The sequence below is a fragment of the Orycteropus afer genome, unplaced genomic scaffold (assembly GCF_000298275.1).
Source record: "Orycteropus afer afer isolate SDZICR_OR568_19922 unplaced genomic scaffold, OryAfe1.0 scaffold00001, whole genome shotgun sequence".
Lineage (NCBI taxonomy): Eukaryota > Metazoa > Chordata > Mammalia > Tubulidentata > Orycteropodidae > Orycteropus > Orycteropus afer.
Genome location: NW_006921588.1, coordinates 15,266,686 through 15,293,920, shown reverse-complemented (window position 1 = coordinate 15,293,920; position 27,235 = coordinate 15,266,686). Strand labels below are relative to the sequence as shown.

The window sequence follows — 27,235 nt, the reverse complement described above, 5'->3', positions numbered from 1 at the left end:
ACCCTCTGAGTTGTCAGATTATTTTGCAAGTGTGCAGTGGAAGCAGTGTTAGTATGTTCCAAGACTTAACATAGCGAATTCACCATACATGTTGTGGGTTGGAGGGAAGACAGCAAAAATAGGAAAGGGCAAGTCAAGTTGAAATCTATAGCAATTTTGCTACAACTTCTCCTGACACCCAGGCTCCTTCCATTTTCTTTCCTTTTAGTAGATACATAAATTTCAATTTCTTTTTCCCTGCCCTGACTTTCAGTTTCAGGCTTTTCGGTGGGTTGCTGTTGTTATTAGTTGCTAGTGCAGTTGATTGCTACTCGGGGAGACCCTATTTGTGCAAAGCTGTGACCTTTCAAAAGCAGATCACCAGGACTGCCTTTCAATGTCCTTTAGGTGGGTTTGAACTGCCTATCTTTCAGTTAGTAGCCAAGAGCCTAGTCCTAGTTATAACCTAGCACTGGGGCTGCCCCTGGAGATTAATGAAAGAGCAGAGGAGGACTAATAGAAACTACAAAAGTCAGGCCTCTGCTGTAAGCAACCTGTTTCATGTATGTATCTAAAAGTCTTCCACACAAACAAAGCTTAATTACTGATTCAACATAGGCAGATGATCTAGCAGGCACTAGAATAATGACTTCTTCCTTTCTTTCTAGCACTTCCATAAAGGTAGAATGACATGTGCATTTAGCTAATGGCATATATCACCAAAGCAGATTTCCTTTAAATGATCCCAACGAAAGCCTAAAAATATCCCTTAATCAACAACCATCGCCCAATACACAGAAAATCCAACAAGGTAAGCATTCATGCAATGCTTATTTAAGAGAGAATTAAATAGATCTTGCCCAAGTGAAATATAATGTTTATGTTTTTTCTCAAAAGTTTGCTGAGATCATGGGAAAAATTGTGATTTATCCATCATGTACCATTTATATCATATGGTCCCATGGTCGTTTTGCCAGGGTTGTTACATGATATGATCCCAAATATCACTGACTTTTCCTTTTAGAAATAAGCAAAGTTGTACTTTGGGGCCAAATTTAATTGTAGCAAAATGGGCATGGCTATGCTCCTATCCAACAGGATGCTGAGAATATAGCAAGGTCTTAGTGTTTGCTGAGATGGTCTTTGCTAAGAAAAGAGCAAGACTCTAAGCAACATTCAGTATCCATGGTTACATGCAGCTTGGCATTTTCTTTTCACAAAGAAATTATATTCATTTATTTACACTTTCAAGGATTTCATGAATTATAATATCTGTGTTGACCTGAAATATAGTCTTGCACTGTTTTGAATTACTTCTTAATAATTTTGCATTGCATATTACATGGGATTCCATATTGGAAATGTATTCTAAATGCAAATATGAATGAAAAATATAAAAATACAAAAGAATTATTGACATCAATGACATAAGACTTTTCTCTTTTGACAAAATATGAAGGCAATAGTGAGAACTTAAAAAATTTATATGTTGCATTTGTGCTGATTACAAATTTGTGTTCATATGGTTTCAAAGTTCATATAGAATTAATCTATTGAACAATCAACTGTGGTAGGCAATTTATAAAAAATAAATAAAATGTAAAACTTTTCTTTTGATAGTTTCTTAATATAAAATTATAAGAGATTGCTCCTTCCCCTCTCCCTTTCCTGTCTTCTCCTCTTCTTCTTTTCTGAAGCTGCAGAGTTATAAGCCAATTAGGACTCTTCACATTCAGTCACAGTTGAATAGTTACAAGAGAATGCTAAAAGATCATCTAACAGTGCTGCTAGAGCCAGTCTATGGCTCTCACTGATTAAAAGAGAAAGGGAAGAAGCATTCTCTGATAACAAATTACATGCTTCCTTTTCCAACCCCTACAATTCTTGTCCTATTTCAGTGCCCAGTTCAAACAATGATCTGCATCATCTTCCTTTTCTGTTGAACACAAAAGCAAACAACTCCCCATACTCTCAAAACATGTGGATTAATAACATCCCTACCTCATAATTCCCCCCATAGTTTCTAATTACATTTATAAAATCTGTTTTACGCTCCTCATATAAAAATAATTTCTTCTGGTTTGGAAATGAGAAGTCCTCTACCTCCAAATGACAAATGAACAAACACACAAGAAATAAATAGGTTTACTTTCCCCTAAAGAAGATTAAAGGTTCTACAGTGATTCCAGAGAGACAGCAGTCCGTAACTGGCATCTCCATTTCAGGTATCCCTGACAAATGAACAATTTCCAGGAATTTCAGAATCCCACATACACAAATTGAGCCGGATCCTGATGGTCCTAAACTAAATTCTGCCTCTCAGGCACTGAGATCTCAGACCATCTGAGAGGACCTCAGAGGACATTTCATTCTTATATTTTCATTCTAATAAGTGTCATTATCCCACCATCATTAAAGAATCTGATTTTTAAAATTGTTCTTATTTTAATACTTTGTGCTAACCTGGAAGTGAGTTTTTTGATTTATGGATTTTATTTACAGAAGTGCAATGTTATTATTTTCAAATTTGCAATCATACTAAAACCAATATCATAAACAATTAGTTGCAAGATAAGTGAATAGTTGCCTTGGTTGAGTCTTAGTAAATAATGGGAACTCTGGGCAGAGATAAATCGTTTTTTCAAATGTTCTTTAATTGCTAAATATGTTAAATATGCAAAATACACACAAGATTCTTCAGAAATAATAGTTGACTGATCTAAGTATTTATAGCTTAAGGAATAAATCTATTCTTTTGGGAAATCTTTATTATTTCTAATCCTTTTTAAATAAAGTAATACAGAGAAGAACTTTCAGATCTCAGCTTAGAAAAGTTGTTAATGTGTTATGTAACTTACCTTGTCTGAATATGAAAGTTGTTTGTGGTCCCTGTATGCTCATAATCATGAATGGCAGCAGCAAAGACCATTGCTAAAATTTCCAGTTCAGTGAGCCAATGCTAGCAAATAAAAGAAAGATTCCATCATACTTAGAAAGTACAGGCCATGTTGTCTTTCTACAGACATGCATGCAGTGTATATAATCATATAAAATGTTTTATTTTTCTTAGATAACTTTTTTCTTCCTATTTCACATCCATTATGCATTATGATGAGGTCAGTTGTTTTGTGGCTTCAAGTTCAAAATTCATATGTTGTCATTTGTATCGCAAATTTTAAAATGATTATTGTCTTATTATTTCAAGGTGGACCTTGACTGAATTTTGAACTCATAGCCTTCCAAACTTTGCTTTTCATCAAATCAGTTACATCACTGGGATTTCAATATATAGCTCATACATCATTAAAATGTCTTTTAATACACCTTTTATAGATCATCCAACTACAAGAAAGATTTCTATGAGAAAGCTGAAAACATTCATTTTGCTCATATGATAAATTCAACTTATTTGGCTTTATATTTAAAGATTTAGAAGCACCTATAGGATTTTAACAAAGTTGCTATTAATGATGTGTATTCTATGATTGTGCAATTAAATTTAGTAATGGTAACAGAAAAAATAAATGCCTTTCCCATAAAATTCAGGACTATATGCCCTATATACATTGACCTTTCTCTTATGAGCTGAATGGCTTGAGAAAATTTCTCTACTATTCTAAGTCCACTTAGAACTAATAGAATTTTAAATCAGTTTACTCATTACTCCATTACTCACATTCTTCATATTTTTTTTTTTCTGCACTGTCCAATATGGTGGCAATTGACCACATGATTATTCAAAGATAATTAAAATTAAACAAAATCAAATTTACTCTTTCAGTTATATTAGCCACATTTCAATTCTCAATAGTCACACATGGCAAGTGGCTACCATATAGAACAGAGACGATACATAGAATGACACAGAAGGTTCTATTAGACCATGCTGTAAGTAGGTGGAACTTGATGATAGGAATGGGGGATCCAAAGGGGCTTACTCTCAGTAAATCTTTTTCTGTTCCCTTGAAAGACAGACCTTGCACAAAGTTAAAAAAAAAAAAAAAAGTGTATGCTACATGTATAATTAATACAAGGGAAGAGAATAAAGGTACAGTTGGATATCAGATAATCAGAATGTCTATTTTTGTGACAGTGGAAGAAGGATGGTCCCAAGGCTAGGGGTGTGTGTGTGGTGGGGGGAGCAGTTAGGGCAACAGACATTTAAAAAAGGAGCAAATGCAGAATGATATTATAGAAGTCTGTATGGATATTGAAATTGCTAATAGTAAAACTGTATGGAGACTCAAGGAAGTAAAGTTGAAAAGAGTGGAGAGAATGGGAAAAGTTGATGGACTACCTTGATGAGAGCTGATTAGTTTGGACTTTGTACAAAAGGCAAAAAGAACTCACTCTTGGTCCATGAGTCAAAACGAAGGAGGTGAGAACGATTGAATCTCACAGTTGCCAAAGGCATAGTCTTTCTAACCTTTCTTTCCTTCACATAATCTAGAATGGTATTTGAAATATAAGAAGAACTTTATGCTTGCCTGGTGGATTAAATTTTGTCAGTTTTCTATTAGGTGAAAGAGTTAGAGAGCAGCGGACCCGACTGTGCAACGAGATGATCCTGGTTTTACACCTTTGTTGATCCTTGTTGTTGTTGTTGTTATGTGCCATCGAGTCGGCCCCGACTCATAGCGACCCCTCCTTGGGTTTCCGAGGCAGTATCACTACAGAAGTAGATTGCCCCATCTTCCTTCCGAGGAGTGGCTGGTGGGGTTGATCCTTAGGCAGAAAGTTATTTGCCCTCTCAGCCACAGTATCTATACAAATGATTTAGCAATTGTTCCTCTGTGGGATGTTAAAAGAAGTTTAAAGCTAATGCAGGCACAGTGCCTATCACAAGGCTTGCCATATAAAGTAAATAATATTTTACTGAACTTATTAACCTAAATATATTGTTTAAGGTGTTGAATCTGGAGAATAATAAAGAGCTAGAAACGTTTCACAGTTGGATAGCTGAAATAGAAATGGTTTTCAAAACCAAAGTGGGTTGATATAAGTTCTATGTTTACAGGCACATTTAATTGTGTGGATCTTAAAAAGGAAGAAAGTGACCTTATTAATAGCCTGTAGGATAGGCTGAACTGGGACCGAGCCTCCAATATCCCCAACGAGACATTGGAATTGACCACCATGAAATGAACAGCAGTTGAAGTAAAACAAGCTTTTGTTCCCCAAGAAACATTAAATTTATTAAATAAAATCATTACTGGGGAAAGAAATATCAATTATTTATGAACAAAATTATGTTAGTTTGGTTATATATATGGATCTACAGATTTATTTATGATTTATATGTATGTATGCAATCAATATTCACTATGATAATACAGAATGCAAAGCTATAATTGCCAAAAAAAGATTATGATATCAGAGGTGAATTTTAATTATAAATTGGTTTATAAGTATTTAAATATATTATCTTCTTTGCTGTCAAAATTGATTATAAATATGTTTCCTGTTTGTATTCTCATTATTTTTTTCCTCCCATAAATAGTAGTTCCTCTGAGAATCTCTTAATTATTGCTGCACTATGGCCTTATGTTTTTTATAGAATAGTTTTGGAAGAGAGAAGCACTACACTTTCATACTTTATTGATAAAACACATCTCTTTTATATTAGTGAAAGTAGAATTTTGGATGGATTTTTAGCTCCTTTGCTGCTGGTTCATTTTAGACAGGTATCAAATGAGACTGTTCAACTCAGGAAAGGGGTGTCTCTCTACCTTTGTGCACTTTATCAATAATACATGAGGACAAGCCAGAGAGAATGAGGGTGGATCACATCAACTTCCCCAACTACAACTGTGGTAAGTACATGGCCTGGATTCTTCTGATTCTCAAAGGGCAGAAATAAGGGTTAAAGTAATGAGTCATGAGCAGTGCAGGTATTCTGCTTCATCTAAACTATGGAGTGCATTTTGCCCAGATAAATGTTCAGGTAGATTTACTCTAAAATGGGAAGTCCTGAAATTACATCATAGGGAGGCGTTGACTAACATCAACAGCATGTACAATAATGAGATAGAGGAAGGGGAGGGAACTAGACTCTTTAGTTAGATGGTCTCATTTAATTACCATAACCATTCTATTTACCATTTACTAGATAAATAATTTTACTCTTATTTTGCAGATAAGGAAGCTGAATCTTGAAGTGGTGACTTACCTTGCCTAAGGTTCACAACTATCAAGAGGCAGAGCAGGAATTTACATCAGGTTCTCTCTGATTCCAAAGTCTCTGTTTCTTTCAAAATTTTAAAAGGATACCTACTAGCTAATGTAACTGAATATTGGAATGGGTACAAACTAACAAATTTAATTTATGATGTAATCTTGGTATCTGGACTACTGTGAGTGTATGAGTGTGAAAGTGAATAAAAGGGAAAGACAGATCTCTGATATTAGAAATCAAAATGATCTATTAATACTCGGGACATTTGAAAAGCATAATTAATAACTCATTTGACATGAAATTATTGGCTTGAACACTTTTCACCCCTCTATCCCCGTGAATAGGCTGAGGTAAACTTTTATAATTTATCCTGTGTGGAAACCTTGTACATTATAATGATGTTAACATGTACAACAGAAGCTCTGGTAGTGTAGTGCCTAAGGCACTTGACTGCTAACCAAAGGCTGGCGGTTCAAACCCACCAGCCACACCTTGGAAGGAAGGTTGGGCAATCTACCTCCATAGCGATACTGCCTCGGAAACCCAATGGGTGGTCGCTGTGAGTCGGGTCCAACTCGATGGCACATAACAACAACAACAATATGTACAACATAATAAATTAATAATTGACTGTAACAATGAGCTCAAACATAGCCAAGATTTTGGAGATGGTGCAGGACTGAACAGTGTTTTGTTGTGTTGTACATATGGTCACTGTGAGTCAGAACTGACTCAATGGCACCTAACAACACCACTAATATTAGAGTAATGAGCATTAATATTTATTTTATTTCAAGCACTAGGCTAGGTGCTTTACATACATGGTTTCATTTACTCCTCACTGTCATCCCTTGGAAGGAAGGTTGGACAATCTACTTCTGTGGTGATACTGCCTCAGCAACCCAAGGAGGGGTCGCTATGAGTCGGATCCTACTCGACAGCACATAACAAGAACAACAGTCATCCTATGAGGTGGGCAGTATTATTAACCACATTTAGTAACAAGGGAACTGTGAGGTAGAGAGAGAGCTAGGAAACAGTAAAGCAGGATCTCAAGTTAATGTCTGGTGGGCTCCAAAACCCATTTTCTTTCTAATCTTCCAAACAATGCTGTATGACAGAAGCCATTTACAAGAGCAGAATTTCCACAAAGTTTACAGAGTGGAAACATTAGAGTGAGTCTTCTGTAGCCTGACCTGAAGAAAACTGAGTCATTCAGAATGTAACAGATCATTTCTGAGTCTAGTCAGTGGGCTACAAGCTCCAAAGTATCTAGGCTTAAGTCATCCCTCTGCCCTCTGCTGTTAGTATTAGAGAGAGAACATGGTGTGAAGAGCTCTCAAATGCAAGTGTTTCCTTGCCAAAGACTTTGTTTGATTTCACATTCAAAGAGACATTCAGAGTGGCTTGGCAGCACTTTATGATGCATTTTCTCTTCAGCAAAAGGATTGAACTAGCATATAGAACTGTCGCCATGCACAGGGTTGTAAGGTAGTCAAATGGCAAAAGGAGACACAGACACACATGTACTAGCATCAGCTGTTTTCCGCACCACCTACTTCCAGGTTTGAAGGTGCCACTTATGACATTAACACATAGAAGGGCAATGGCTTCATCATAATCCTTTCAGACAAAAGTACTCAGAACAACTTTCAGGTGATGGACTATATTAGTCACCTTGACAGTGCTGGGCAGCTGTGGAGTGCTCTATAACTGTCACACTGATACGACTATCCTGAAATAGCAGGACCTCCTCAAAAACACTAAGGTCAAAGAGTGTTCTCCATACCAAGCCAGGAAGGTTAAGAAGACTGGGAGCTTAAAATAAAGGAATAAAATTTCCATTTTGTTTTTGTTCTTTGTTTTGGCACATTCATGTATATGAATGTTATTAAAACTTATTTAACTAAGGCTTTTTCTCATTCAGAGGAAAGCACATTAAAATAACTTTCCAAATACTGTCAAGCTGGCATTAGAACTTAGTTTTGACAAAACAGTCACTATATTCATAAATTCATTTTGCATTTCCTTTCACCATGTATCATGAAGTTTCTCATTATTCTTTTTAGTTTAAATGTGTATTAGAGATCCCGGAAAACACTAAAGTTTTCTCACCAGATGACTTTTGCAAAGGCCAAACTAGTCCGGTCTATGGTGAGTCCACAAATCATTGTTGTTGAAGAATAAAATCAGGAAAAGACTTTCAAACTAAATGCACATTTGATAAACCTTAGCCCTCTCAGAAAGTGACTGATCTTACTAACTTCAGCCTTCAAGAAGTCATACAGGTTGTGCTAGATTTCCCCAGTCTTCCAGAGAAGATGGAAGGGTTTGGTATTCCTCAAGTAAGTCTTCCTTACATGGATGAGGGTAAACATATTGAGGATTTGAACTTTGCTATTTACCTCCTGTCATAATACTCCTATTCCTTCAAACTCACCTTGAGAAAAAAGCATTCTGAAGCCGAAAGAGGATATTTATATGGCTTCTTATACACTTGTGGCAAAAAGAAAAGAAAAAACAACCATACATAAGCAGAAAGGCATTTTAAAAAGATGAAAGTCTTGTTGCCTCTCTGCCTAAAATGGCATATATCTTCTGACTGTACTTCATAACTAAAGCAGATCTTTTTTTATACTTACTGAACTAGGCATTGCTTTTCTAATACATCTTGTTCTGAGGAAACTTCATCCATTCAGCTCCTATTTTACAGCAATATTTAAATATTTCATTTCTCATTAACTTTTTCGAAGCCACAGAATTGAAGAAAGAGAAAATGCCAAACACTTGAAACAAAAGCCACCTTGGTATCAGATTAAAGATTAGAAAATATAAAGCAAGAAAGTTTAACAAATGTGAGTAACAGCATTTGCAGCTGTCAGGAGGTACTTTGTTTTTCACATTCATTTGCTATGCATTTCAAACCAAGTGAAAGCAAAGAGTTCAAGAAACAGCTGTGACAATGAAGGCCTTATTAAACCAAAATAGTTTGAAAGGGGTTTTGTGCATGTATGTGCACTGTGTTCTCAAGCTTGTGCGCATGTGTGCGCACACACACATACACACACATACTCTCTCTGCCCTCCCCCCACCTCTTTCTCTTAAAAGATAAACAAGTGTAAAGGTCAATTCAGCCAGTCTCCCAGAGTTATGAGTGATTTTTCAGACAACTCCTACTTGCTCCTTGATTTATATAAATTTGCACTCACTTGGAAACAAGGAGCTCTGATCATGCAGTCGTTAAAGCCACGACCAAAAGGTTTCAAGTGCAAACCCACTGTCTGTTCCATGGAAGAAAAATGAAGCAGTCTGCTTCTGTGAAGATTTACAACCTTGGAAACCTCTCTGGCAATTCTACTCTGTCTTATAGGGTCATTGTAAGTCAAAATGACTCAATGGCGATGAGTTTGGTTTAGTTTTTACATGAGGAAGGTTAGGCAATCTACTTCCATAGTGATACTGCCTCAAAAACCCAAGGAGGAGCTGCTATGAGTCAGACTGGACTCCATGGCAGTGAGTTTGTTTTCTGTTTGCAATGAATTCTTTAGCACCTTTCACTTGCTGCAATGCAGTTTTTAAATCAGATAAAAGGTTTTAAGCCCTTTCCTGCACTAAGGCTACGTAAGAACCATACACACTCGTTCCAACTTACCGACTATGGTGGTTATGTTTGTATGTCAACTTGGCTGGGCCTGGTTGAGTGGCTGGGCAGCTGGTGGTAGTTATTCCACATGATGAGACTGGCAATCATCTCCATGGTGGGATCTACAACAAGCAGCTGAGTAGCTGCTTTGGGTATGTGGTCTGCTTCCCATATATAAGCAGGCAGCAGCTTTGGGAATGGTCTCTAGCTTATGGCATGCTTGGACCCTGCATGTAGCCATGTCGTTGATCAGCAGCCTGCCATGCTCTGCTGACCTTGGGACTTACAATGGCCTGCTGTGTGGTTTGGTAACATCAGAACTGTGCCTTTTTATTTGTCAACCTTGGGTTTGTCAGCCTCAGCAGCTAGCAGCTGTCTGAGTGAAAAAATGCTTCTAGCTCCAGTGGGCTGGGAGCAGGAGGCAGAGCTAGACTCCAAGGTTGAGGGGCTTTCATGCAGCCCCTAGAGCCTGGCACTTTGAACTTGGACTTAAAGCCTCCAAATTGTAAGAATAAACTCCTGTTTGTTAAGGCCATCCCATTTGTGGTATAATCCTGTCAAAGTGGCATTAGGTAACCAGAACAGAATTTGGTACCGAGAGTGGGATGCTGCTCTGACAGATACGTAAAATGTGTAAACAGGAGTGGGGTGCATCTTTGACCTGAGACCCTGGCAGAGAGACTCTGACATACGGCCTGAGAGACAGCAGGAGCAGAGCTGACAGACCAGCATGAGAGACAGCAGGAGCAGAGCCCAGAGACCAGCATTAAACAGCAACATGCTTACCAGCCCACAGAGGAGAAAGCTGGTGCCATTGGGTAGGCAGTTTCCTGGTGGAATGAGTTGCCTTCAGGCATTGATTGGTAGAGAAGACCAGCATAAAAGGGAGTAGCAGGTTGGCTGGCCCACAGAACAATAAAGCTGAGTGTTTTTAGGGCAGGAAGATTTCCTGCAGAGTGGGTTGCCTTCGGCATTAATTGGCAGAAGCAGAGAAATCAAGGAAATGGAAGCAGAGATGTCTCAGCCTGAAAGGGTAGGACCATGGCCTTTGTGGGTGGAACCACCATAGCCCCCTAGGTTTCAGAGCCAGACCTTCACCAACTTGGTTCTGGAGTGTGGGGCTGTTGGTTCATGTGAGCTAGTGGGATGGAGCTATAGCCACTCCTCAAAAATGAGGGGGTGGGGCTGCTATGTCCAAGAGGGAGAGGAACAGGGCCCCTTTAGGCCAAAGGGTAAGGTCACCACTTAGAGGAACTAGGGAACTGGAGCCACCCAGTGAGAGAAATCTGTACAGATGCCAAGTTGACAAGGGGTGGAATTGTGGTAGTTCAGTTTGTATATCAACTTGGCTGGGCCTGGTTGAGTGGCTGGGCAGCTGGTGGTAGTTATTCCCCACGAGGATACTGGCAATGAACTCCACAGGGGGATCTACCACAAGCAGCTGAGTAGCTGCCTTAGGGCTGTGGTCTGCTTCCTGTATATAAGGAGAAGCTTTGGGCATAGTCTCTAGCTTATGTCACACTTGGACCCTGCATATAGCCGTGTTGTTGTTCAGCAGCCTACCATGCTCTGCAGACCTGGGGACTTTCAATGGACTTGAATTAATGGCCTGCCATGTGGTTTGGTAACATTGGGACTGTGCCTTTTCACTTGTCAACCTTGGGCTTGGCAGCCTCAGCAGCCAGCAGCTGTCTGAATGAAGAAATGCCTCTAGGTTCAGTGGGCCAGGAGCTGGAGGCAGAGCTGAAACCCAAGGCTGAGGGGTTTTCACCCAGTCCTGAGAACCTGGCACTTTGAACTCGGATTTAAAAACCTCCAAACTGTAAGAGAATAAACTCCTATTTAAGGCCATTCCATTTGTGGTATACTCCTGTCAGAGCAGCACTAGGTAATCAAAACACTGACACATTCAACTTAAAAGACACACTTATAATGGATCTCCTTCATAACTCCAAGACCGCCTGTATACTACATTTTAAAAGATTATGCTATCTTAAAGCTATTTATCTTTGAAAATCTGAATTTCTATTTATTATTGGTAACTTCTACTTCCTTCCTTCAAATATCAAGCTACACTTCTGAAAGGGAAGGTGAGTCAACTTCAACTTCGTGCCAAACCCAGCTGTGGTAATTAAGTTGTATGTTAACTTGACTGGGCCTGGTTTTGAGTGGCTGGGCAGCTGGATACAGTTATTCCCCATGATGAGACTGGTAATCAACTCCATGGTGGACTCTCCTGGAGCAGGTGAGTAGCTGCATTAGGGATGGAGTCTGCTTCTGGTATATAAGAAGTCAGCTTTGAAAAAAGTCACTGAGATTTTTGGCACTCTTGGACCCTGCACATAGCTGAGTCTTCATTCAGTAGCCTGCCACATTGGCCCTACTGATCTGGGACCATTTCTGGACTTGAACTAATGGCCTGCCATGTTGTTTGACAATCTTGAGACTGTGCTATTATGTTTGTTGACTTGGGTTTGTCAGTCTTAGCAGCCAGGAAGTGCCTGAGTGAAGAGAAGCCTTCAACTTCAGTGGGCTGAAAGCAGGAGGCAGAGCTGAAGCCCAAGGTCAAGGGGACTTCACCCAGTCCCTAGAGCTTGGCACTTTGAATGCAGACTTCTAGCCTCCAAAACTGTAAGACAATATTCTTGTTTGTTAAAGCCACCCATTTGTGGTATTTAATGTTACAGTGGCACTAGAGAAACAAAACATCAGCCCACTCCTGCATTTGATCTGGCCCAATGATCATGTTCTGAAATCCATTTTTACACCTTAAGTGGGGAAAACACAAGCGAAAAAGTTAACCATACATATAGTTACACTTTCAAGAAGGTCACAAGAGGGACATGCCACTCCATCAGTGAAAGTTTTTGGTTCCTAAAAAAATACTTAACTCCAAATTGGGTTATATTATTTTGTAAGCCTGTCATAAAAATGCCTATTTCTATAGAGTTGGTGGTGGGATTCCAAGAAATTCTCTAAATGCCTGTTGACTCCATTTGCTCAGTGGGGAAGTGAATTCCAGACTTCTATCCTGGTGTGCCAGGAATGACTCTGGCAGAAAAGAATAATTTTCATTCTCCTTTCCATCTGCCAATCAAAATAAAATTAAAGGTGGGGGTTACCATGGACTGAGATGAAAATCTAACAAGCAGGTATTGAGGCTAAGAAGTGGAAAAAACATCTTCCAAAATTAAGGAGGAACAGTGTTGGGGTAAGAGCTCAATTGTAAGGAAGTGGGAAGAGGCAAGGATAAAAACTTGGAGATGAAGAAAATGATAGCGACTGGTGCTCGATTGTACTGAAGGTCACAGAGAGAGAGAGGAGAATTTTGTCTTCTTCTCTTCCTTACAATTACCACACTTTTTTTCTCTGCTCTCCGCTTCTTTCCTAATCCTACAAAAAGCAGAAAGAGAGCCATTTGAAGACACCTGAACAATAAGGCAGGGTGGAAAAGGTTTGGCTCCATGGTTGGCCTAGAGTAGTAGGTACTGGATGAAAGCTAGTTGTCTTATTTTCTTCACATCCACTTCTTTTCAGATATCAGTTGGACAATTTTGGAGTCCACAGTCCTTGAACTTAATGGAAAGGGGGAAATAGGACTATGACAGATAAAACTGGCAAAAAAAATTCTTTGACACTTATTCTATTGAGAAGATTGCTTTTTGTCCCCTCCTTTTGAATCTGGTGGGCCTGCCATATAGAATATGGCAGATGTGACACTGTACAAGTTTCCATCCCTGGGTCTTAAAACACTGGCAGCTTTCATTTCCTCCCTCTTGGAACACTCCCTCAGAATATACCCCCATTCTCTGTGAAGATGAAGCTACCTGAAGAGGCCAAATGTGGTCAATGTGGACACTGGTCAAAGCCCTAGCTGATCTCCTAGCCAGTAACCATTATCAAATGCCAGCCACATGAGTGAGAGATTTTGGACATGTTTCCCAGTGATGCTCTTGGTTGTCTTTATCTATGGTGGCTAACTGGCTACAATTACATGAGACAAGTGAAAACCTCCTAGTTGAGATCCCACTAACCACAAACCCTTGAAAGATAATAAATTAATATTTTAAGCCACTAAATTTTGAGGTGGTTTATTTCAGAGCAATAGACATCAGCTGGGATCTAAGTTTAAGGCACTGATGGATCTGCAACATTTAGGAGGTGAATAACGAAGAAAGGAATAGACAATTTCTTCAGTCACCATCTGGGGTACTGCTTGGATGAGTCATAGCAAATGGATGTTCTACACAGTAAACAACACATGGGAAAAAGTAATGATAAAAATGTCCTGTATATAATAAATTTGAAGAATTATAACCTGTTATTCACTTTTGAAATTGTCAGGACTCTATGCACTGGGGGAGGATTGCTTGGATAGGACTAGAGAGTTGCTGGTGCAGAATTATGGAGGGTCCTTGGACCCCAATCAGTGCTAATTAACTAGATCTCAGCCAATGGCCCTTTCCAGTAGAGGTGGTATGAATTCTGAAATTTAAACAAGCAGAAAACATGTATTTTGAGGTTTGATGGAGCATTCCACTTAAATCTATTTTATGGCATTACCTCAGCCTAGGTTGAAACACAAGGAGTCAAGAAGGTACTGGTATTTGGGAACATCATATGGACCACCCCCCTTTAAACCCACTTCATACATTGGAAGGGCTGCTCCTCCTCTTTTATCTTCTAGCAGACATCTTAAGGCCTGAGATATGATAGAAATTTCAAGCCTCAAAATCCTTGTCATGTACTCACTGTTATCCTATGGTATACATTGCTGGATCATCCATCCAGTAATTCATAGACACATTCAGATACAAAGAAGAGGAAGGTGAATTTGGAAAAACTCACACAAATAATTTCCCAATATGTTATGTTTAATAATACAAGTAAGAAAAGGGGGAGAAAAAAAAAGTGTTACTCAGTTCAGCTTGAGAGAACATAGTGAATGAAAGTAAAGCACTATAATTTTTATTCTGAGGACTTTTGGTTTAGGTTATTTTTTTTGTGGCTGATTCTAATGGGAAAATGAATTAGCACTGCGACAGCCACTTTTGGCAGCTAGTGCTTGCATTAGTGCTGTGCCACTGTCTTCTTTTTTTCTGCCTTATTTCTTCCCTTTCTGGCCTCCGCTATTTTTTTTTTTTTAATTTCCTTTTACTCTTCCCCTCCACCCCTCTTTTCTTTCTCCATCAGTAACCAGTGACCCTATCCAGTCACACCTGCTGCCCCACCCACTCAGCGAATATCACCACCTACTTCAGTACCACTGGATCTATGACAGACAGAATGCATCAGCTGCCCAGCCTGCCTTCAGCTGCTCTACATGATAGATAGTTTCTAATAGATCAAAGACTCTAGCCCCCATTCCCACCTACTACCAAATCTACCCAGAGACAAGTGGTGAGTACCCCAATACTGCCAAATTAGCAATCAGGGTACCATGTCCACTCTGTTTCCCAGATATATTAAAACAAAAAACAAACAAACAAAAATTCAGGGTGAATCAAACCAACATACAATCAACAGATAAATACAATAATACTACAATGTCTCAAAGACATCACACAACTTCCAATGACACATACAAGCGCACACACACACAAAGGAAAAGATGGTTCAAATAAGTGATCAAAATACAGGGCCAGAAAATCTTTCAGAAAAAGAAATGGTAATGGAACCACCTAATAAGGAATTTTTAAAAATTGTGTTTGGGATCCTTCAACAGATTAAGAAAGGGATCAAGGAAAACACAGACAAAACTCCAGAAAATTTCAAGAAAACAATATAAGAAAAAATTGACAAAATAAATGAAAAATTAGAAACCATACAAAAAAATCAAATAGAAATCTGGAAAATTAATATTAAAATAGATAACACATTGAAAGAGCAAAGGAATAGAATTGAATCAATGGAAGAAAGAATTAGTGAAATTGAAGACACATCTCTTAATATTAATCTGTTAGGGGAACAATCAGAAAGAAGAAAAAAAATCATCCTGAGGAATCAAAATTCTAGAATGGGAAGAGGCAAAACAAAACTACAAAAAAACAAAAACAAAACAAAATAACAGAAAACTGTCAAACATTTGTTGAAAGAAAATTCCCCTAATGTTATGAAAGATGAGAAGATATGCATTAAAGAAGCTCGATCAACCTCAAACAAGACAGAATACAAAATAATATAACAAAGATAAATCATAATCAAACATTCCAAAACCAAAGACAAACAAAGAATCCTGAAAAAAGCTTGGGAAAAATGAAAAGTAATGTACAAAGAAGAACCAGTAAGACTAAGCTCTGATTTCTTGGCTGAAACAATGCAGGTAAGAAAGCATTATGATGACACATATAAAATCCTGAAAGAAAAAAAAAAAAATAACTGCCAACCAAAAATAATACATCCAGGGAAACTGTTCCTCAAATGTGATGGTGATATTAGGACATTTCTAGATAAATAGAAATAAAGGAAATTTGAAAAAAAAAACTAGACTAACCATAGAAGAAAGGCTAATGAGAATCTTTCAGGTAGAGAACCAGCAATGGAAGACAACAAACTAAGATTAAGACACATGACTACACCTCTCAGAAATCAACCCACATATAGAAGTACCACAAATAAAATAAACCTATAAGACTGAAAATAGGGAACCAGAGATGTCAATTTGTAAACAATGACAACTACAAAGCAAAAAGAGGGAAAAAATGGTATAGTTACAGAAATTCCAAATGGAGAGGAAGTCAAGAGTGTATAAAGATAGAATACACTGTTTTAATCTTGGGAAGATAATAATAAATTATACGGTAACCTCAAAGAAAATTAATAAACTTTCTCATTAAAATAAAGAAGAAAATAATAAAGAGTTGGTAAACAACAAAACAACATCAGTAAAGGAAATAAGAAAATCAGTAAACAAAATGAACTCAGTGCTGAAAAAATATATGGAACAAAGAAACCATCAGTGCACACACACACAAAACCCCCAGCAAAATACAGCAGTACACTAATACCTACAGAATTGCACTGAATGGATTAAATGTACCAGTCAAGAGACACAGAGTAGCAGAAAACATGACCCATCAATACACTGTCTACAATGGACACACTTTACACACAAAGACAAAAATAAGTTAAAAATCAAAGGATGGAAAAATATATGTATCAAATGGCAACCCAGAAAGAGCAGGAGTGACAATATTAATATCTGATAAAATAGACTTGAAGGCAAAAACTAGCATAAGAGACAAGGAAGGACATTATATAATGATTAAAGAAAGGCTCTATCGAACAATAGGACATAACCATGATAAATATCTATGCATCCAATGAAAGAGCCACAGAATACATAAATAAAACTTTAATAGAATTAAAAAGAGAAATGAATGACTCCCTATTAATAGTAAGAGCCTTTAATATACCACTTCAATGAAGGAAAGAATAACTAGAAAGAAACACTACTAAAAGAGTATTGAAACATCACAGTCAACCAATCTGACCTCATAGACATATACAGAAATTTCACCCTACAACAGCATAATATACATTTTTTCCAGCACACATGGAACATTCTCCATAAAAAACAAATGTTAGGTCACAAAGCGAGCTTCAATAAATTTAAAGACATCGAAATTCTACAATGCATCTTTTCACATCACACTAAACTCACTGCCGTGGAGGTGGATCCAACTCATAGTGACCACCCCCCCTTGGGTTTCCGAGGCAGTATCACTATGGAAGTAGATTGCCCAACCTTCCTTCCTGGTGGCTGGTGGGTTTGAACCACTAGCCCTCTGGTTAGCAGTCAAATGTCCTAGGTACTACACCACCAGAGCTCCTAGCTTTCAGATCACAACACTATAAAGTTAGAAATTAACAACAGGCAGAACAAAGGGGAAAATATAAATCAAATACATGTGTGATAGTTTAAGTTGTGTGTCAACTTGTCTGGACCTTGGTTTGAGTGGCTGGGCAGCTGGATGTAATTATTCCCCATGATGAGATTATAATCACTTCCAAGGTAGAATCTGCTATGAACAGCTAAGTAATTGCCTTTGGAGTGTGGTCTGCTTCCAGTGTATAAGGAGACTCTGAGAAAGGTGTCTAGATTTTGGCTCATCTGGATCCTGTATTTGGCTGAGTCTTCATCTCAGTGGTTCACTGCCTGCTGATCTTGTGATTATTCCTGGACTAGAACTAGTGGCCTGCTATGTTGTCTGATCTTGGGACTGTGTTATTTTACCTGTGGATCTTGGGTTCATCAGCCTCACCTGCCAGCATCTGCTTGAGGCACAAAAAGCCACCATCCCTAGAGCTAACACTTTGAACTCAGACTTCTAACTTCCTAAACTGTAAGAGAATAAATCTCTGTTTGTTAAGCCATCCATTTGTGGTATTTCTGTTATAGCAGCACTAGGGACCCAAGACAACATGGAAACTAAATAACACTCAGCTTGAAAACTACTGGGTAATAGACAAAATAAAAAATGAAATGAAAAATTCCTTGAATCAAACAAGAATGAAAATATAACATACCAAAATCTTTGGGGTACAGCAAAAGCAGTGCTCAGAGGACAATTTATAGCAATAAACTTACAGATCAAAAAAGAAGAAATATCAATACCTTAACTCAACATCTTCAACAATTAAAAAAGAACAACAACAACAAAGAGCTACAGTCACCAGAGGAAAGGAAGTAATAAAGATTAGAACAGAAATATATAAAAAGACAAGAGAAAACAATAGAAAGAGTCAACATGACTCAATGGTTTTTTTAAAGGATTCATGAAATCGACAAACTACTGGCAAATTTAATAAAGAAAAAGAAGGAGAAGATGCAAATAACACAAATAAAAAATAAGTGATGTCACAGGAGAATCAACTGGAAAAGGATAATAACAGAATACTATGAAGTATCGTACACCAGTAAATTTGAAAATTTAGAAGAAATGACAAATTTCTAGACTACCTACCCAAACTAACACAATCTGGGGTAGAAAATTTGAATAGATCCATCACAAAAGAAGAAATTAAACAGGTCATTAAAAAACTCCCAATTAAAAAAGTCCTGGCCCAGATGGCTTCATTGGTGAACTCTACCAAACATTCATAGAAGAGCTGACACCAATTCTGACACCAATTCTAGTCAAACTATTCCACAATATAGAAAAGTTTAAAATATTTCTGAACTCATTCTATGAAGCAAGCATAAACCTAATACCCAAAACAGGCACAGACGTCACTGAAAAAGAAAATTACCCACAAATATCCCTCATGAATATTGATGTAAAAATTCTCAACAAAGTACTAGCCAGTAGAATCCAATGACATGTTAAAAAGTGTGTGTGTATGTGTGTGTGTATATATATATATAAAATGACCAAATGGTACTCATACCAGGTATGCCAGGACAATTCAACATTAAAAAACAATCAACATAATCCACCAAATAAATAAAACAAAGGGAAAAAAAACACATGATCATATTAGTTGATGCAGAAAAGACATCTGACAAAGTTCAACATCCATTCCTGATTTAAAAAAAAGGCTTGTTGTTGTTGTTATGTGCCGTGGAGTCAGCCCCAACTCATAGTGACCCCCTCCTTGGGTTTCCGAGGTGGTATCACTATAGAAGTAGATTGCCCAGGGCATATACACAAAATCAATTGCCAACATAATTGTTAATGAAGAGCGACTGAAAAGATCCCCCATGCAAAGGAGAACTAGACAAGGATGGCCTTTGTCACCACTCCTACTCAATATTGATTTAGAAGTCTTGCCAGAGCAATAAGACAAGAAAGGAAATTATAAGAAGCATACAAATTGACAAGGAAGAAGTATAACTCTCTCTGTTTGGAGATGATATGATCCTATTCATAGAAAATCCCAGAACTCAACAAGAAAACTACTTGACTAGTAGAAGGATTTAGCAATGTGGCAGGGTACAAGATCAACACACAAAGATAGGTTGGATTCCTCTACACTACCAAATAGAACTTTGACAAGAAAATCAGAAAAACAATGTAATTGACAATGTTGTTGTTGTTATGTGCCATCAAGTCGAACCTGACTCATAGCGACCCAAGACCCCTCCTTGGGTTTCTGAGGCAGTATCACCGCGGAAATAGATTGCCCCATCTTCTTTCCGAGGAGTGGCTGGGGGGCTCCAGAGCACCCGTAATTGACAATAGCCAAATGAAAGAAGTAGTAGTTAAGAATAAAGCTAACCAGAGATACAAAAGACGTACAAAGAAAACTTAAAAATACTACTACAAGAAACCAAAAGAGAGCTACATAAATGGAAGAATATACCATGCTAATAGTAGGAAGATTTAACACTGTGAAGATGTCAATAGTACCCAAAGCAATCTACAAATATAAAGGAATCCTCATCTAGATTCCACTATCACTCTTTGCAGAGATGGAAAAAACAATCATCAAATTTATATGGAAAAGAAAGGGACCTTGGATGAGCAAAGCACTACTAAAGAAGAAGAAGAACTAAGTAGGAGGCCTTGCACTTCTTGATCTCAACTACTGTTCAACTATAGTAATCAAAACAGTGTGATGCTCATACGACAAACTCATAGACCAATGGAGCAGAATTCAGAATCCAGAAGGAAATCCATATACCTATGGACAACTGATCTTTCACCAAGGGCTGAAACCCCCAAAATGTAGAAGAAACAGTCTCTTAAACAAATGGTGCTGGCAAAATTGGATATCAATTTACAGAAAAATGAAACATGATTCATACCTCACACCATACACACACAGTAACTCATGATAGAGCAAAGACCTAAATGCAAAACCTAAAACTATAAAGATCATCTGGTGGAAAATCTAGGGGCCCTCATACATGACATAAATAAGTTATCAAACATAACTAAAAATATACAAACAGAAGACAAACTAGATAACTGGGACTTTACGAAAATTAAACATTTACATGCATGAAAGACTTCTCCAAAAGAGTAGAAAGAGAATATACAGACTGGGAAAAAAAACTTTTGGCAATGACATATTGGACAACAAACTAAAATTTATAGAATACTTTTAACACCTCAACAACAAAAAGAAAAACAATCCAATTAAAAAGTAACACCAAGAAGGTACTCCTTGGAACAGTCAATCACTGGAAAGGGGAGCATAAGCCCAGGATAAAGCTCAGAAGACAGGAAAGAATAGGAATGAAAGAAAAATGAATGAGGAGCAGGAAGGAAGTGGGAAGAGTCCTATAACACTGTGGGGATTGCAATCAATGTCATGAAACAAAATGTATATTAATTGTTGAATGGAAAACCTATTTGCTTTTTAGACTTTCACTCAAATCTCAATAAAAAGTTTCAAAAAATGAATTAAAAAAACAAAAACAAAACCACTGCCATCAAGTCAATTCCAACTCCTAATGATGCTATAGAAAGAATAGAGCCAAATTGCCCCATAGGGTTTCCAAGCTTGTAACGCTTTACAGAAGCAGACTGGTTCATCTTCCTCTCATGGAGGGGCTAGTGGGTCCAAACCATTGACCTTTTGGTTAGCTGTCAAAAACTTTAACCACTGTACCACCATTAGCAAACAAAAATGTTCTATATTCCAAGTTTTAGAAAATTTACAATAAATTTAGATTTGCCTCTGGGTATCTGTTTTACACTGACATATTATCAATAACATATAACCAATAACTAATGAACCGTTAAAAATTAATACAAAGGATTGTTAATTACTGACAACATTTTAAAGAGCTCTGATGGCACAGTGGTCAAAGCATTGGGCTGCTAACGTAAAAGATTGACATTTGGAATCCACCAGCCACTCCACTGCAGGAGAAAGATGAGGCAGTTTGCTCCTGCAAAGATTTATAGCCTTGGAAACTCTATGGGGCAGTTTTACTCTGTCCTATGGTATCTTTATGAATCAGAATTGAGTCAATGGAAGTGGACTGTTGGTTGGTAATAACACTTTTATTAAAGAGACAATTGGAATTTAAGGGAACACAAGGTTTCCAATCTAACAAACTTCAGTTACAAAGACTTTCTTACCATGATACCTGTATGAAGCATTATGTAATGCACAGTTTGAGTGACATCAGCTGCATGAATTAAATTGTGATAGGGATTTTTGTACTTGCTGTAACCAACTTCTAAAGCTTCTGCATAGGAAATTAGGCTAGGAACAGGAATCTGTGGAAAGTAATACTGATGATTATATTTTGACCAAAAGAATGTCAATAAATTAACATAAACACAAGGATGTTTGGGATGGGACACAGTAATGAGTTTCGATTCAGGCAGTCATTTCTTTAAGTTAAATATAGACTGTTCTAAAAAAAAAAACCAAAAAAACAGTTCATTAACTTGTAATCATTAATCAACTTCCCAGATGACCCAAGAAGGATTATAACCCCCAACTGTTTAATTAAGATAAATTAAATAATGGTCTTACTCATACTATAGTCTTTAATTTTTTATAGCTTCCAGAATGAAGAAATCCAGTTCTTATAAAAGTAAAATTTTCCAATTATAATTGGCAAAGTCTAGTTTATTCTATCTGTAACACAAGGAGATGAAAAATAGATGACATCTTCCAGTACTTTCTATTTCTAAAAATGCCATGATTCATAAGTAATGATGAAAGTTACAGGTTGCAAAACTGCTCAGAAGTCAGGATCAAATTTGTTGCTTAGGTGGCTCTTAAAGAAGTTAATTAGAAGCTCTTCTATTTCAGTTTAAGCAAAGCTATCAATACAGGTTCATTCTGGGTTTTAGGAACACCAAAGGTCATATCGTATTTCTTAAAGACATACTTCCCTATCGCTACATGAGTGTTCTGTTAATGATTCAGGAGAAGGTTGGCATCTTGTTGGAATGAGGCTGTAGTGGTCTCATGGTATCTAGCTGGATATATTTACATGTCAGTGAGTTGTGGAGAATGATGACATCATGTGATGAATTCTCCCCCTTGGTTCTGTGTCCTGCCAACCACAAACGTCCTAAAATGAATTGATTAATAACTCAACATTTTGCATTTTCATTCTTATCCAGATAACCAATTTGAGGAGGATTTTACTTTTGTTTCACATTTCTGACCTTGAAACGGTTGATAAGATCATATCTGGTAAATAGTTCATACATCATAAACTTCAAACTATGCTCTCCGCTTGCGTCATTTAGGGCAAATACATCAAAAGACCATTTATCAACATCCTGTAGGAAAAAAAGTAAACGTTTTAGGTGACAATATCATTTAGTTTTGTTTCTGTCTATAAAAAATTCTGGGAAAGATCAGGCACTGTACACACAGCAGGTCAGATTTTAATTCAGCAGGTCTGATATGACATGGCCAGTTTCCATCCGTAGTTCCACAAAATCAAGCCATAATGTTGACTGTAGCACAAAGATCTTCACCTCAACGCCAAGGTTATAAAATTGATGTCATAATCCTGATAACAAGATAATACTGCCCTCATTCTTAATCTCTCTTCAAATTCACGTCAACTCATTTTCCAGTACAAGCTTCATTTTAAGGTAGAAATGTCAGTTATGTGGGTGATGTGCATTGAATGACACAGGGAGTACAGGACCAATATCTCTCTCCCACCTGTCCATCTGTCACACCGCATGAAGTTCTACCTTAAGAGATAGTCATTTGTTTAGAGCTTTGGTATCTTATGTTCTCTTTTAAAATGCAAATACCCTAGAGAGGTAGACTACACACTACATTATTACTCACTCTGACCTTGGCTAACTCACTTATACTTTCCTCTGGGGATAATTAGCGAGAAAGAGGAAGTGGGTGTTTTGATTGAAGAGGAGGATAAGAGTTTTAGTGTTTCAGACATTTCCCAAGGGAAGCAGGCAAGACTGTTGGAAAATTTCCAGGTACCCTAGGAAATTATCCCTAACAGGTAGTGAAGAGGACAGTGGGAAGAGCTGTCAAAGTACTGCAGCTACCTTATGATATTGCTTAGAGTCATTCCAAGGGGAAATCCTGCAGCGCAGTCTACACAACTGGACTTGTAGCAAGTAATATCAGCCTAATACATGATGCAGGCTTTAATGTAAAGCTTGAATTCCAACATGACATAAATCAGTGGAATCTTAAAAATCTTAATATAGCCAAGAGTTAGTTCTAATAATTATCAGAAAGTGCAAACAAAGAAGGCCTATTATTTACACACACAGTGGTTTTAGCACTGAGCTGTGTAAGTGGGCATCTTTAAAGCTATGCATTAATTTTGAATTTGAGGCGCGGTTTAGAACTTCATCCATTTAACTCTTTTTTTTTTTTTTGGGCCTACTAAACATGCTGTAGGTCACATGCTAAAACTAAGCCGAATATCTGATAAAATGTATTCAGTCTCTTAAATACTTACTCTGAAAAACAATAACACCACCAAGTATCATTTAAATTTCTCGGAAACACCAAGTGAAATATATTTTGTTTTGTTTGTGTGTCTTTGTTATATTCCTGGCAATGAACCCTAACTTCCTGATCAAACACTTGTTTTATCTGTTTGGGGATTAAAAATTTATATAAATTTCATTAGAAGGCATTTTATTCTCAGTAAAGCTAAAAGAAGCCCAAGAAATCTTACATCAAATTCCAAAACTAACACAGAAGAGTTACTTCAGACTGTTACATGCTGCTATTTACAGTTCCAGCTAGGGATTTCTCACTGGGTAAAAGGTTAGCTCTCCATTTCTTGGGAATGTTTTAAAAAGTGATGATTTACATTGGTACACTACTGCAGATTATTGGCTTTTACACTGTCAGATTGAGAACACACAAAAGGCAAGGAAATATTCCAGGAAATAAGAATTATTATTTAACCAAAAATATTATTTTCTTAGTAGTATTTCCTCCCTCAAACTTTTGGTTCATGTGTTTTACTATACCACATCTTAGAGAAACTATTACATTCTCTCTATGGTTATGTGTCAACTAGGCTGGGCCTCATTTTGAGTGGCTGGGCAGCTGGTTGTATTTATTCCCTGTGATGAGATTGGTAATCAGCTCCATGGTGGAATCTGCCACAAGCAGCTGAGTAGCTGCTTTAGGGAGGTGGTCTGCTTCCAGTATACAAGGAGAAGCTTTGGGAATGGTCTGCAGCTTTTGGCACACTTGAATCTTGCATGTAGCCGAGTCATAGTTCAGCAGCCTGCTATGTTTTCTGCTGATCTTGGGACCATTGATGGACTTGAATTAGTGGTCTGCTGTGGTGTTTGGTAATATTGGGACTGTGCTATTTTATTTGTCCACTTTGGGCTTGTCATCCTCAGCAGCCAGCAGCTGCCTGAGTGAAGAGACACCTCTAGCTCCAGTGGGCAAGAGATAGAGCTGAATCCCAAGGTTAAAGGGCTTTTACCCAGCCTCTAGAGCTCAGACTTCTAGCCTCCAAAACTATAAGAGAGTAAGCTCCTGTGTGTTAAAGCCACGTATTTGTGGTAATTTCTGTTAGAGCGGCCCTAGAGGTAACCAAAACACGCTCTTACTGAACTGTTTTGTTAGTTGATGTTTAAGCAAAAGTGTATAAAACAAAATAAAAAGAATGTTCTTCCTCATAATGGAGAAAATAATAAGGAAGGTGAAATCTCTCAAAGAACCAATAAGTAATTAGTATCCTATAATGTTTCATTTGTTTTACACTTGTCTTTATTATAGTTTTAAGAACATAAATATTCAAGAGCATCCAAGAAAAAGTGAACTATGCTTTAAAATTAATAAGGATATCATCTAATATGCAGTAGAGTATTAAAAAAAAAAAGCAAAGAGGATGTTTAAAACAGATAAGAAAAAAAAAAAAAGAAGAAAATGATTCAGACATAAACTAGAAAAGGAGTATAATACATCAGAAATAAAGCAACCCAGTATCTCCTGTTGCCAGCATCCTTTGAGGTCTTAGTTAAAAACAGAAAAAAAAAACAAACAAAAAAAAACATTATGAAGTTGTTACAGGCAATAAAGTTACAGACTTCCATCCAAATTAAGTGACCAAAAGAAACATGGAACTTAGAATGATGAACCTACAAAATGTTTCTGTAGTATGGTATCTGGTAACAATGCACACACACAAACACAGGGAGTGGAGATCAATAAATGAGCAAACAACCTTCACTAATTCCCAGCTTGGACTCTAGTTATCTCTAACGCATATCATGCAACTATTGGGCCTCTTACAATAAATAGGGTAGCCACAGGAGAAGCTAGAGGCAAGGAAGAGGAACTCCTTTTTGTTTCCCTTCTTAATTTTATATTTTCTCAGCCTAAAATTCTAGACAGTGTTATTCATAATCAGTTTTGTCTTTTAAAGATATTTGACTAAAATATCTAACACAACTCTTCCATAATCTATCTATCTACATCTATCTTTCTGTCTATATTCTGACAAACACAAGTGCCATCTCAGAGTTGAATATAAGATCCATCTAAATAAACTTAGAAGTTATAAAAAAATAGAGAAATAACATTATACACACACACAAATAGACATTGATATAGTTTGTTAATGTAAATAATTCCTCATTTAAATGTACAACGATTCATGATTTCAAGCATATTAAATGCTGTAAATGGTTAAAGTATTTTTTACATTCAAACATATAGACTACAGCAATGAACTGTTCTCATTTTTTCCCAATCATTTTAAGAAGAGTTTTAAAAATGATGTCTATTTAAAATCTAAAATAATTGAAATGATTTCACCTTTAATGTTACTATAACCGCTGCTGGATATGATAAATCAATCACAGAAGAAGTCTTTCTGTACATCCTATAAAAGAGAAAAATAAATGTATATATAAAAATCATTTACTGGACGTTCTCAGCTATTTCTTAAATATAAGGAAAAAGATGACTGTTAGCTTAACTTTTGTCGTTAGTTATAGACTCCCTGTATAGCAACAATGATGACTATGGCCACAATCTGTGACAGATGTTAATAGGATTTTGTCAACTAATGACCAGAGTTACTATGATTTCAGTTTCTATATAAAGCTATATTTACCTTAACTTCACTTTTTCAAAAAGATAAATGATACTTTGCATATAAAATAACACTTTATAACATGCCATACTATCCACTACAGTATAGCATTCTTGTTTTCTGCCCATTTATGTGGCTGATATTTTCAGTCTGGAAGATGAATATCGTAATCGTATTTTCTATATAATTTTTTTGATAAAATGAAAATTATAGGTGGGGATATAGAATGCCTAGAGTATTTATGGAGTTTATTTATTTTTTAATTTCTTTAAATTTTGAGACCCATTAACAAACATTGTTTTCTGTTGTTGTTATGTGCTGCCAAGTCAATTCTAATTCTTACAGATCCTCCAAACCGAAACCAAACTCACTGCTCTTGAGTCGACTGCGACTCATAGTCATCCCCCCTTGGGTTTATGAGGTGGTATCTCTAGGGAAGTAGATTACCCAACCTTCCTTC

General features: G+C 37.1%; 1 protein-coding gene across 1 annotated transcript in view; it reads right to left on the bottom strand.

The window, feature by feature from the left end:
• PDE1A (phosphodiesterase 1A) overlaps positions 1-27,235 on the bottom strand; it is a 445,904-nt gene that overhangs the window by 26,055 nt on the left and 392,614 nt on the right. The window contains exons 4-7 of the mRNA XM_042780836.1: positions 26,496-26,562; positions 22,880-22,996; positions 21,833-21,973; positions 2,838-2,938 (exon numbers count right to left, since the gene is read on the bottom strand). Coding sequence (XP_042636770.1) covers positions 2,838-2,938; positions 21,833-21,973; positions 22,880-22,996; positions 26,496-26,562 — 426 coding nt within the window. The remainder of the gene's footprint in view (positions 1-2,837; positions 2,939-21,832; positions 21,974-22,879; positions 22,997-26,495; positions 26,563-27,235) is intronic.